Genomic DNA, 14,509 nt, shown 5'->3' on the forward strand with positions numbered 1-14,509 from the left:
GCACTTTAGAGAATTCAGCACACGCTCTCTGAGAGAGCCGTGATTTAGAGGTTCCTCATGAGGGAGATGTTAAATCTGCTATCTTGGATGGACAGTGGTCACTGCTGTGGGAGTTAGAGGGGTTCTCCTCAGCATTGTGGCCGGCTTGACCCCTCAATTTACACTCCTACTTCCAAGACTTTGCTCGGCAGAATTTGCCTCCTTTACTTCCTACACAGTAATGGTGGTGATGCTTCAGTAACAAATGTCTCATTCACATCCCAGACTTCTGTAAACTCTGTGAAGTCGATATGTCTCTTCATTTACCCGCCCCCCCAACCCCCATCACTTAATTTTGATGAAATGAAAGAGTGTATGTGAGTGTATGTGCCAGAGGAGGATTGTAATTGAGAGATGGTTCTGAAGAGATACAGGATAGAAGCAGGATAGACCTGTAATCCACAGCCTATAGACCTTTAATCTACCAGCCTATAGACCTCTAATCCACCGGCCTATAGACCTCTAATCTACCAGCCTATAGACCTTTGGGAAATGGGAAGAAACTGGAGCACTCAGGGGAGACCCCCGCAGTCTCAGGGAGAACATGCAAACTCCACACGGACAGCACCCGAGGTTAGGATTGAACCTGGGTCTCTGGTACTGCACATCACTGTGCTGTTCTATTTCTTTGGGCCTGAATGGTGATCTCCTTCTCGTGGGCTTGGCCCAATGGGGAAACAACACCCAGTGTGCCTACTGGTAGCCACAAGACTCAAACCACTCGTCTGAAGATAGCCTTTTCTGAAGTAGTAACCTTTCTGGAGAGCCTTCAATAACTCCAAAAGACTGAAGTTGGGTAAAATACTGAAAGGCTTTTATTCGCTGTACAATACGATCTCCATGCTGAGTGTCTGCCCCTGGACTGAGGGGGAGGGACAAGGCGAAATCACTTTTATTCAGGAATCAGTGGGAGGAGCCACAGGGGCAGTCAGCAGAGGGGCGTGTCCAGACAGTTAACCCAGTTACAACATATATATGGTTTACCACACTTTCCCAAAACATCACTGCAGCCACTAGCTGAACACTTGTACACTTGTGTGACGCATTTGAGCAAGTGCACGTGACCAGCCCTGCAGAGAGAAGGATTGGCTTAGATAAGAAACAAAGACTGACTTGCTAGTATGAGTGCTGATGGCCAGACAGGACGGAGAATTGTACATCCCATTTGGTGTTGTCTATAGAGAGGGAAAAACAGACAACTTTTCGGGTCAAGGCCCTTCATCAGGAGTGGAGTTTCTCTAGCATTTTGTACGTGCGTTGCTCTGGATTTCCAGCATCTCCACAATCTCTCGTGTTCCCTGGATCCTCTCTGAGCTACTAATTAAGTTAGTCTGCAAAAATACAGTGATTATCACAAGTGTGATTTCTACATTAGTAACCCTGAATTGTAACAGGTGGGAGTGGTTGATAGTTCAGATGCTGCAATCTGTCTCTCTATTTAAGAAGAGTATGGTTTTACCTATTTTATTCTACACCCATTGACATCTTAGACTGAATACTCCCACCCTTATATTGGTTTTAACTGCTATAGCATTCATATTCTCCCATGTACCTAAGAGTCACTGAATGTACACATAATCAGTTTGTATACAGTACAAGTTAATTGTATGTATATACAGCCACATTCCATATGGCCATACGATGTTTCTTAGGATTGCTTTTACATTTATATTTATTGTGTTTTTTAATTGTATACTTGTTGTATGCTTGTGATTTTTTTTTGCTGCATTGGTCCAGATGAACAATCATTTTGTTCTCCTTTACACTCGTGTATTCATGTTTGTTTCTGCCTGTTTAGGGCAGCAATGGAGGCCCTCCATCTCCGTCTATCCATACTGTCATGCACAGATGTAGAAGGAGATGCTTCGATGCTGTTTCTGTAACATTTTTATTTACCAGTTAGGATTGTTAGCCCTGAACTGAACCCCCGAACTTGGAGGACCACTCTTAGACTGACCTCTGCCCTTTGACCTGTTTGGCATTGGTGACCTTACCAAGAGCCAAAGCACAAGGCCCTGACTCCAGCCAACATAGCTGTCTGGGTCATTGAGACATGCAAGCCTGCAAACCCTACGACAAGTCTGTGGTCCTCTTGGAAGTCACATACTCTTGAATGACAATAAACAATCTTAAGTCTTGAAGTGAATTCCAGTTTTTCACACCCACGTTTAGTGAAGGGAGGCTTCTTGATTTCGTCCTTAACATTACAGGCTCTTCTCTCTGGAATCCCTCACTAGAGAAACGTAGAAACATAGAAAACCTACAGCACAACACAGGCCCTTTGGCCCACAATTCTGTGCCGAACATGTACTTACTATAGAAATTACCCAGGGTTACCCATAGCCCTCTATTTTTCTGAACTCCATGTACCTGTCCAGGAGTCTCTTAAAAGACCCTATTGTATCGGCCTCCACCACCGTCGCTGGCAGCCCATTCCACACACTCACCACCCTCTGCGTAAAAAGCTTACCCCTGACATTTCCTCTGTGCCTGCTTCCAAGCACCTTAAAACTGTGCCCCCTCGTGTTAGCCATTTCAGCCCTGGGAAAAAGCCTCTGACTATCCACATGATCAATGCCTCTCATCATCTTATATACCTCTATCAGGTCACCTCTCATCCTCCGTCGCTCCAAGGAGAAAAGGCCGAGTTCACTGAATATTTACACAGAGGACTCTGTGACCATTTCAAGTTTAGTTGATAGAGGAGTCCAACTCTAGGGGGAAAGGGTTTAGGTGAGAAGGGAAAAATTCAAAATGGACCTGAGGGTCAACTTTTTCACTCAGAGGGTTGTGGTATATGAAATGAGGAAGTGGACGAGTCCACTACAATAGTATCATTTAAGAAGTACATCGATAGGTATATGGAGTGGAGGGGTTTAGAAGGATATGTGCCAAAAGCTGGAAATTCGGACTAACTGTGAGGGCACTGTGGCCAGCATGGATTTGTTGGGCTGAAGGGCCGCATCTGTGGAGTATTACTCCATAACTCTCTCCTACAAGGTCCCTTACGGATATTGAAATACCTTGATAGATTGGATGTGGAGAGCATGGTGGGGGTGTCAAAGACCAGAGGACACAGCCTCAGAATAGAGGGATGTCCCTTTAGAATGGAGATGAGGAGGAATTTCTTTAGTCAGTGAGTGGTGAATCCGTGGAATTTATTGCCACAGGCAACTGTGGAGGCCAAGCCATTGGTTATATTTAAGGCAGAGGTTGATAGATTCTTGATTGGTCAGGGCATGAAGGGATATGAGGAGAAGGCAGGAGACTGGGGCTGAGAGGGAAAATGGGCCAGCCATGATGAAATAGCAGAGAAGACTCGATGGGCCAAATGGCCTAACTCTGCTCCTGTATGTCATGGTCTTATGGTCTTAATCTCCCGTACTCAAAGGAATTCACAAACATCCCTTGAAGTATAACCCATAAATTTGCTGCATTATCCTCTCCGTTCCACAAATTGATCTCACAAATGCTCTTTGATCCAGAATTCCAGAAAGTTTACAAACTGATGTAAACACAGAGCACTTGAGTAGCCTGCCAGCTCTCAGCACAAAAACATGTTGGAATTCATTGCTATCATCATCGTCGTCGTGGCTATCCCTCAAGGTCGAGAATGATGGTCTTCATTCTGAAGAAGTGGCCCACAGAGCGAAGACGCCTGTGTGTGTATTTGTTTAACATGTACTTGATGTTGCACTCCAAGAAGCACACGATACTTCACCAATCAACCAACTGATTCCAACGGCATGGAAACCACGACGATTAGAGCTGATGGATTTGTTGCAGCCTTCATCCGCCTTCACAGCAGTTGAGTTCAAAGTAACTTCATCCACCTGTTCCACCGTTGAGGTCTTGGTTGGATGGTTCTTTGTCAGGTACCTCACCCTCAACCTTACCGCCATGGGTGACCCTGCCAGGAGCATAGATCCAGATGGTATTGCTCTCGGGATCACAGGACCATACAAGCTTCTCCACCACGACAAGGTGACAATCCATTGCTATAGCATCCATTGTACGTATTGGAAAACGTTGCTTCTATTTAGAGCCTAATCTGCTGGAAGTGCAGAATGTGTATTAATGCCTGTTGCGTTGTGAACACTGGTATCCAAGGCAGACAAGGCAAAGGAATGGGCAAATGTAGAGCTACATGGCCATCAGTAAACAAGTTGCCACCTAGAAGTTTTACACAATTGGCACAGTGTCTGGGGGTCTTGTTCAGGATAAATGATGTCAGGATGCAATGAATCAGCCAGGACAATGCACTTGTCTCGAGAATTGACGAAGATTGAAAGGATCAATAACCATCTACCCAAGAGAATGATGTGATAATATTGTTTGTTTCTCCAAATGCTTTCTGCTTAGATACATCAGAAAACTGATTAAACACAATAAAAGCATTAAGCTCCCAACCATTCATGGTTGTCAAATCCAATTTTCCCGGCAAACTGTATTTGAGCCTCACCTATTTTACGTTCCATTGTTAAGTTACAATACAAATAATTACATTTCAATTCTTCATGCCTTTCTGCATGCTGGACCTTCTCCCTCTATAGTGCTCTAAGCTTTCATTCATGTACAAATCCAAATGGACAATTGATCCTTTGGTTAGACTTCTAAAATTTGAATGTAATATTTCAAAATTGGCTTTAATGACAACCAGTTTAGCCTTATGAGACAATCTGACTGATGACCATTCAAGTCTCCTTCGGATCAGTCCCTTGTTTACAAAGATTAGTTATATTAAAAACAGAGCAACAATATGCACATTTTACAGATATTCAAAGTGAAGTAATATTTTCTAGATTTATTTCACCATTGAAACTAGAAACTCACAACACAGGCTGGTGATAATAAACCCGATTTTGGTACTGATTTGGCAGGCACCAGTTTAAATAGTGTTGGTGAAAGGGAGTTACACACGGAGGGACAAACAGGTGCAGAATGTAGGGGGTTTACGGAGGCTAAAGATCATGATCCACACGGAAAGGGGTTTGTGTGCAGTAGGGGAGCGAGGCAACATTCAGAATATTTATCAGATGCAGTGACAGTGACAGTATCCCTCAGTGACAAGGGATGGAGACAGCACAGACATGGGGAACAGTGAACCAGCTTTAGCAGGGCGGCTTGAGGCTGTGTCACGATAACAACTATGAAGCAGTGGCATGGGGGGTGGCAGTTACGTCAGGAATTCCTGTAAAAAGCACCAGGTTATTCAAGAGAATAGTCCTCTGTGATGGCGTGATGGGGAAAGGGAGGGGTGTTGATGGTGAAGGGAAAGGGAGGGGTGTTGATGGTGAAGGAAAAGGGAGGGGTGTTGATGTTGATGGGGAAGGGAGGGTGTCGATGGTGAAGGGGAAGGGAGGGGTGTCGATGGTGAAAGGGGAAGGGAGGGTCGATGTTGAAGGGGAAGGGAGGGTGTCGATGGTGAAGGGGGAAGGGAGGGGTGTCGATGGTGAGGGGGAAGGGAGGGGTGTCGATGGTGAGGGGTAAGGGAGGGGTGTTGATGGTGAAGGAAAAGGGAGGGGTGTTGATGTTGATGGGGAAGGGAGGGTGTCGATGGTGAAGGGGGAAGGGAGGGGTGTCGATGGTGAGGGGGAAGGGAGGGGTGTCGATGGTGATGGAGAAGGCAGGGGTGTCGATGTTGAAGGGGAAGGGAGGGGTGTCGATGGTGATGGGGAAGGGAGGGGTGTCGATGGTGATGGGGAAGGGAGGGTCGATGTTGAAGGGGAAGGGAGGGTCGATGTTGAAGGGGAAGGGAGGGTCTCGATGTTGAAGGGGAAGGGAGGGGTGTCGATGGTGAAGGGGAAGGGAGCGGTGTCGATGTTGAAGGGGAAGGGAGGGGTGTCGATGTTGAAGGGGAAGGGAGGGGTGTCGATGGTGAAGGGGAAGGGAGGGGTGTCGATGGCGAAGGGGGAAGGGAGGGATGTTGATGTTGATGGGGAAGGGAGGGGTGTCAATGGTGAAGGGGAAGGGAGGGGTGTCAATGGTGAAGAAAAGGGGAAGGGAGGGGTGTTGATGTTGAAGGGGAAGGGAGGGTCTCGATGGTGATGGGGAAGGGAGGGGTGTTGATGGTGAAGGGGGAAGGGAGGGGTGTCGATGGTGATGGGGAAGTGAGGGGTGTCGATGGTGAAGGGGAAGGGAGGGGCTCGATGTTGAAGGGAAAGGAGGGGTGTCGATGTTGAAGTGAAGGGGAAGGGAGGGGTGTCGATGGTGAAAGGGGAAGGGAGGGTCGATGTTGAAGGGGAAGGGAGGGTAGTCATGGTGAAGGGGAAGGGAGGGGTGTCGATGGTGAAGGGGAAGGGAGGGGTGTCGATGGTGAAAGGGGAAGGGAGGGTCGATGTTGAAGGGGAAGGGAGGGTAGTCATGGTGAAGGGGAAGAGAGGGGAGTCATGGTGAAGGGGAAGAGAGGGGTGTCGATGGTGAAAGGGGAAGGGAGGGGTGTTGATGGTGAAGGGGAAGGGAGGGTCGATGTTGAAGGGGAAGGGAGGGTCTCGATGTTGAAGGGGGAGGGGTGTCGATGGTGATGGGGAAGGGAGGGGTGTCGATGGTGAAGGGGAAGGGAGCGGTGTCGATGTTGAAGGGGAAGGGAGGAGTGTGGATGTTGAAGGGGAAGGGAGGGGTGTCGATGTTGAAGGGGAAGGGAGGGTCTCGATGGTGAGGGGTAAGAGAGATTTTTCAGTGTTGCTGAAAATTCAGTGTTCAGTTAACATGGTGGGATCAGAATGTGCCTCCACACAACGGTGTGCTCTGACCATGACCAAAGTGACCTGGAAGTTCTTTCGCCAGCTTTTGCCTTCTCACTTCTCAGAGTGAAACCCTCCAGGTTTAAATTTTGCAGAATTTTGTCTTATATGCTTAGATTTATTAAATTTATCGGGTTTCGTGTGAAAGTGAGGAACAAGAATATTTCTATTGTGTAAGTTTGTGAATCAAAGCTTTATATTGATTATATTTGCAGTGTTCACCAATTTGCTGCCTGAAAATTCAAACCCATGAATGTTTAAGGTATAAGCTGCCCATCTCCACAGGCTGTGACTACGGAGCAGAGTTATTCTAAAACCATGGCACTCACCAGTTGAAGGAACTGCTGTTCCAGAGTCTGGTATTCTGGGGAGCTCTTGTTGAAGAGATCTTCGGAAAACATCATGTTGGTGACTCTCAGGCTGAAGAACACCACCAGTTCTTTGGAGGGAGCAGTCGTCAACAAGCTTGTTGTTAAATACTTCAGGGGGGAGGGGGGTGCGCTGGAGGTGAATTCAGGCTGACCTTCCTCGTGAGAGCTGTTGGTGGGCATGCTTCCTGTACCCTCAGCATCAGGTTCACCTCCTGCCTCCCCCGCTCCTGTTTGAAAGCCCCCGGTGGCAGTTTCAGGGTGGAGGGGAGCAGCGGTGGTGTGTGGCACGGTGGGAACCATGCTGATCTCATTGTCAGCGGCGCTGTGGACAGAGGACAGCAACTTGGATGGTGGATTCGCAGACTGTGTGGACGCTGCCGCAGTGGTGGAGGGGGCTGCTGGAGCAGGCAGTCCTTCTGTGAGGTACGAGGAGTCCGTAGGTGGTGTGGGAGTAATCCCTCGCTCATCCTGAGCAGAGTGGTGGATCGTCGCGCTTGGGGGCTGGAGTCCTGAACTTTCAGCGATGTTCCTCTCAGGCGTTGTTGATGATATCAGTAGATTGGTTCCATCACTGGGGGCTTCAGGCTCATCTATCTTTCCTGTGCCTGCTGGGGGAACAAAACGATTAGTCCATTTACACTCAGAGTGCCCTTACGTCATGTGGACTACTTCTAATTTTTCTTTTGTTATTTTAGTGAACTTCAGTTTGGTCAGCCTCAAGGTGATATACAAACTGGTCTCATGTATCCTGCATCAGAGACCAGATCAGAATCAGGTTTATTGTTAGCGACATATCTTGTGAAATTTGTTGTTTTGTGGCAGCGGTACAGTGCAATATATAAAATAAACTACAAATTACAAGAAGAAAAAAATTAAAATAAATTAGTGTAAAAAGAGAGCAAAAATTGTGAGGTAGCGACCATGGGTTCACGGACCGTTCAGAAATCTGACGGCAGAGGGGAAGAAGCCATTCCTAAAATGATGAGAGTGTGTCTTCAGGCTCCTGTACCTCCTTCCTGACGAGAGCAATGAGAAAGATAGCCTGTCTGGGGCAGTGAGCATCCTACGTGGTGGAGTGGGGCGGGAGCCTGGCTCTGGGTGGGTCTTTGTATCTGCAAACCTCACTGGACAGATCATTTCTGGAGGGATGGATCAGTGAGACGAGTCGGCAGTTACTCTACCCTAACAGTACTTCAGCTGCTATTTCTGTCCAATAACCCAATCGTGGTTTCCTGTAATTCTTGGCACTTCTCATGAAAACCACTCCGGGACTCACTGCTGCCTCCTCTTCTACTCCCAAGGCCGAGTCCTTTATCAGGTCAGGGCGGCAGTACCTCAGCTGTTGTATCAGGTAACAGCAGGTATCTGAAGTGTCCTCAGAAACCCTGCTTCCTTTTAGACTTGCTGGCAGGTTTGATGAGTGTCAAAAGGACCAAGACTCTGAACTCTACTGGAGACATTAGCCTGAAGTCCAGAACGAGGGGTCACAGTTTGAGGATAAAGGGGATGCCTTTTAGGACCGAGATGAGGAAAAACTTCTTCACACAGAGAGTGGTGAATCTGTGGAATTCTCTGCCACAGGAAACAGTTGAGGCCAGTTCATTGGTTATATTTAAGAGGGAGTTAGATATGGCCCTTGTGGCTAAAAGGATCAGGGGGTATGGAGAGGAGGCAGGTACAGGGTTCTGAGCTGGATGATCAGCCATGATCATACTGAATGGCGGTGCAGGCTCGAAGGGCCGAATGGCCTACTCCTGCACCTATTTTCTATGTTTCTGTGTTTCTATGAATCTCAGCTGCTCTCAGGGCAAAAGCAGAGTGACTAATGGCTTGCCTACCCAGAAAAAGGCCAGCAATATCAGGAAGGAACCCACCCACCCTGTTTGTGGACAGTTTGTCCCACTCCCATCAGGGAGGAGGCTACACAGCATCCACACCAGAACCATCAGACTCAACAACAGTTACCTCCCCAAGGTGTCAGGCTGATTAACGCCTACACCCATTAACTAGCCCCACCAGCTCTACATTCATATAAGCCACTCCTCTCCGCAGCCCCTTTGCACCCTGCAAATCGCACGCACTGCCACCTCACACTTGCTGTCCACACGTCGTACCCACACTGACAGTCACTGTCCTTCTGTACTTTCATATGTCCTGCTGCCTGCTAGTAGAGTTCCGCTTGCCAAGAGTCACTTCATCAGTTGCTGTTAGAGACAGCTTATTTTCAGATACTCCTGTAGGTACTGTCACTTTATGCATATACAGTGAATGTACATAAGACTATAAGACGGTAATACACAGGAGCAGAATTAGGAACCCTCCAGCCTGCTCCACCATTCCCTCATGGCTGATAGATCATCTCTCTGAACCCCATTCTCCTGCCTTCTCTCAGTAAACTTTGAGCCCTGACTAATCAAGAACCTATTTACCTCTGTCTTAAATGTACTCAATGACTTGGCCTCCACAGCTGTCTGTGGCGATGAATTCCACAGATTCACCACCTTCTGGCTAAAGAAATTCCTCTTCATTGCTCTTTTAAATGGACATTCCTCTATTCTGCATCTGTGCTCTCCAGCCCTAGATTCCCCCACCACTCTGTACACATGTACTATATCTTGAGCTTTCAATATTTGATAGCTTTCAATGAGATTCCACCCCCACCCCTGCTCCCAATTCTTCTAACCTTCAGCAAGTACAGGCCCAGTGCCATCAAATGCTCCTCACATGTTAATCCTTTCATGCCCAAAATCATTCTTGTGAACCTCTTCTGGGGCTTCTCCAATACCACCACTTCTTTTCTTAGATAAGGGGACTAAAATTGCTCACAATACTTCAAGTGTGCTCTGATCAATGCCTTATAAAACCTCCACATTACATCCTTGTGTCTACATTCCAGTCCTCACAAAATGAATGCTAACATTACAATTGTGTTCCTTACCACTGACTCAACTTGCAAGTTAATCCTGCATGAGGACTCTCAAGTCCCTTTGTACCTCTGATTTTTGAATTTTTTTCCTGTTTAGAAAATAGTCTATGCCTTTGTTTCTTCATCCAAAGTGCATGACCATACACTTCTTGACACTGCATTCCATTGCCATTCTCCTAATCTGTCTCAATCTTTCTGCAGACTCCTTGCTTCCTCAACACTACCTGTCCCTCCTTCTATCCCTAGTATTGTCCACAAACTTGGCCACAAAGCCATCAATTCTGTCATCCAGATCAATGACATACTGTATAACATAAAAAGTAGTGGTTCCAACACAGACCCCTGTGGAACACCTGGCAGCCAATCAGAAAAGGCTCACTTAATTCCCAGTCTTTGCCTCCTGCCAATCAGGCAATGTTCTATCTTTAGTATCTTTCCTGTAACACCATGGGTTCTTGCCTTGTTAAGCAGCCTCATGTGCGAGACCTTGTCAAACGCCTTCTGAAAATCAAAGTAAACACCGTCCACCAATTCACTTTTGTCTATCCTGCTTGTTATTTCCACAAAAATTTTTAACTAATTTGTCAGGCAAGATTTCCCCTTATGGAAACCATAATGACATTGGTATATTTTATCATGTGCCTCCAAGTACCCTGAAACCTCATGCTTAGTAATGACACCAATGTCTTCACAACCATTTAAGACAGGTTAATGCGTATAATTTCCTTCTTCAGTCTCCCTCTTCATGAAGAGTGGAGTGGTATTTGTAATTTTCCAGTCCTCCGGAATCATTCCAGAATCAATTGATTCTTGAAAAATCACTACAAATGCCTCCATAATGTCTTCAGCTACCTCTTTCACAACCCTAGGGTGTAGTTCATCAGGTCCAGGTGACTTAACTACATTCAGACCTTTCAGCTTTCCTAACACCTTCTCCTTAGTAATAGCAACTACACACACTTCTGCCTCCTGACACTCTCAAATTTCTTGCATTCTCACAGTGAGGACTGATGCAAAATACATACTAAGTTCATATGCCATTTCTTTGTCCTCTATTTTTACCAATCCAATGTCATTTTCCAGTGATCCAATATCCAAGAACACCTCTCTTTTATTCTTTATATATCTGAAAAAATATTTTGTTTTGTCTTTTATATAATTGACTAACCTACCTTCATATTTCATCTTTTTCTCTCCTTATGGCAGTGATGCCAGTGTTCTAATTTGTTCTGTATTTCATTTAAATACATAATTTGTTGCCCAAATTATCACTGGCTGCATCACTGTCTCATATGGATTGGGGCAGGGGGCTGCACAAGATGAAAATAAATTACAGAAAGTTGTAAACTCAGTCAGCTCCATCATGGGCATTAGCTTCCCCAGCACCCAGCACATCCTCAAGGAGTGATGCCTCATAAGGTGGCATCTACCATTAAGGACTCCCACGACCCAGGACATGCCTTCTTCTCATTGCTACTATCAGGGAGGAGGTACAGGAACCTGAAGATACATACACTCAATGATTCAGGAACAGCTTCTTCCCCTCTGCCGTCAGGCTTCTGAATGGACATGGAACCCGTGAACACTACCTCAATATTCTTTTTTTTGAAGTGCACTGCTGCTGCAGAACAACACATTTCATGACATTAGTCAGTGATACCGGTTCTGATTCTGAACCGCTCTGCTTTTGATCATAATAAACTGCAAAAAATTGTGGCAACACTCACAACACGCTGGAGGAACTCAGCAGGTTGGGCAGCATCCGTGGAAACGATCAGTCAAAGATCAGAAAGTTGTGGACGTGGCATAGCACATCACAGAAACCAGCCTCCCATCCATGGAATCTGTCTACACTTCTTGCTGTCTTTGTGGTTACCAGCCTAATCAAAGACCTCTCCCACCCCAGATATTCAATATTCTCCCTTCTCCTTTGTGCTATCTCAACGCACTGATGCGATGAAATGATCTATATGGAAGGCATGCAAAACAAAGTTTTTCACTGTTCCCCAGTACACGTTACAATAACCTCAGTTCTCCAGACAATCTTTATCATTTTAGTCACTTAACCCACGAACCATGAAGGTAAGCTTCTCCTGCGCCCTTTCTAATATCTTTACATCTTTTCCCAGGTGTGCCATTCAATACTCTAGCCTCGGCTGAGGCAATGTTTTACAGCTTAATAGCTGAAGAAGAGACGTCAGATGTCTGAGTGTGCCTGACCATCCAGTAGGTTTGTGGGTGATCCAATCTGGATCTCTCCTCATCCCATCTCATGGCACGAGTATCAATTTCATCTTCCAGTAAAAAAAAATCCCTCCCCCTCCCCTCTTCTTCAATTCCCTTCTCTGGTCTCTGACCTCTTCTCCTCACCTGCCTATCACCACCTTCTTCCCCTCTCCTGTGGTCCACTGTCCTCTCCGATTCCTTCTTCTCCAGCCCTTTACCTTGCCTAACCACCCGGCTTCGCCTATCACCTTATAGCTATCCTCCTTCCCCTCCCTCCATCTTTTTATTCTGGTAACTTCCCCCTCCCTTTCCAGTCCTGAAGAAGGGCCTTGGCCCAGAACGTTGACTGTCTGTTCGTTTCCATAGATGCTGCCTGACCTGCTGAGTTCCTTCCGCATTTTGTGTGCGTTGCTCTCCCCTAACTTTCCCGTTCTCTCCTCAAATCATTGAAAACACTTGTTGTTCAAGTGTGTGTCAGTCTCTGCATTGGGCATGTAGGCGTGCAGCAGCGTGCCAGTGTGCAGCCCTGTGTCGGCAATTGGTTCTCAGCCATCGTTGTACATTACTGGACTGGGACTGAACACATGGTTCCTCTTTCTCCCACACTACTCCCACTGGCACACTCACCTCCATCCTCTGTGGTCACGGTTGGTGGAGACGGCCACACCATCACTGCGCCAGCCCCATCGCCTCCCACCGGTCCCACTATCCGGTTGTCAGCAACAATTGTCTGGGACGTAGCGACCACTGCTCCGGAGTCCCACTCCCCCTCCTCCACGCTGTTGGCTCCCTCTTCCTGCTCACCAGGGACTGTGCCGACTGGAGTTTGCACCCGGCTGTCAGGCGGCTCTACTTTGCCACCAGCACCCGGCGCCTCATCTGCATACCCAGTGATTTCTTCTCCGGAAGGATACACCGCTTTGCTCTGCTCCTCCACTAAGTTTGACTCCACGTGCGATGTTTGACTGACGGGTGCCGTTAGAGACTCTGTGACACTGACTGCAGTGGCATCACCTTGACTCCCACCTGCTTCATCCGGTCGGGCTTGTTCTAACAGTGACACGGAACCTGTGATCCCCACCGCCTCCTCAACTGTGCTGGCCTCCTGTGTGGACTCAGGGTGTGCAGCTGGAGAAGACCATCCCCTGATGTCCTCGGCAGCAGCGATACCCTCTGTCGATCCCCCAGGAAGATGTGCATCGCTATGCTGAATGCCTTTCGTCTGCATTGCTGTGGAGGCTGTCCCGCTCAATGCCTTCTCATCCACTGTCCCTCCAGTCTCCACTGCCACTTCATGCTGTGGTGTGGAGGAAGCCGTGTCCTTATCGATCTGCGGTGGGGCAGGTAATTTTGGAGTGGTCACAGTATCCTTCTTGTTCACCACAGAGTGTCCATCAGTGACTGAAGGAATGGTTGTAAGTGTGTCATGGCTGGTCTGTGGGCCTATTGTCACCCCTCCTGCTAAACCAGCCTGCTCCATGGACAGTGCGCTCCCTGGCCTGAATGAAAATTGCTCTGGAACTGTGAGTGAAGGCTCTGTCATGGATAGCTGGCTTGGAAAATCCCTGGGTACGTTGGTTAGGAATGGAAGTGTCTCTGTATTCTGATCTACAGGGTCCGTGATTGTCACATTAATGGCTCCAACAGGCTTTCCTTCGGGAGGGATAACTGGAACCCCCTCTATGAAGTTGTCCTCTGAATAATCTTCAGAAGTCTTTTCCTTCAAAACAGAAAACAGATCTTGTTTTTAGAAATATGTTTTTGTGTACAAATAAAGTATTGCCTATGTTGATTTTTGGAGATTCCTCACAATTTTTCTCAAGTTCCTTTGCCGCCTCCCCTGATTTGACTACTGTGCCCACATGCGTACGCCGGGTAGGGATGTGAACTGGTGCTGGGACTACTGGAACCTGCACTTAATGAGTACAGACGGCTATGCCTCACCTTATGGCAACAACTGGGGGATCTGTCCGGGGCCCGACACATGGATGCAATTATGAAGCAGGCACACCAGCAGCTCTACTTCACAAGAAGTTTGAGGAGATTCTGGATATCAGAGACTCCTGCAAATTTCTGTAGCTGTACAGTGAAGAGGATTGTTGCATTACAGCCGGGGAGGGAGAATGCACATGATTGCACGAGGCTGTAGAGGGTTGCAGACCCAGCCAGTTGTATCACAGGCACCAGTGTTGTCACCACCAGGG

General features: G+C 47.3%; 1 protein-coding gene across 1 annotated transcript in view; it reads right to left on the reverse strand.

Annotated features, from left to right (window-relative positions):
* LOC140202037 (interphotoreceptor matrix proteoglycan 1-like) overlaps nucleotides 1-14,509 on the reverse strand; it is a 169,565-nt gene that overhangs the window by 16,441 nt on the left and 138,615 nt on the right. Inside the window, 2 exon segments of the mRNA XM_072266898.1 lie at nucleotides 7,112-7,758; nucleotides 12,933-13,635. Coding sequence (XP_072122999.1) covers nucleotides 7,112-7,758; nucleotides 12,933-13,635 — 1,350 coding nt within the window.

Source organism: Mobula birostris, chromosome 8 (assembly GCF_030028105.1).
Source record: "Mobula birostris isolate sMobBir1 chromosome 8, sMobBir1.hap1, whole genome shotgun sequence".
Taxonomy (NCBI): Eukaryota; Metazoa; Chordata; class Chondrichthyes; order Myliobatiformes; family Myliobatidae; genus Mobula; species Mobula birostris.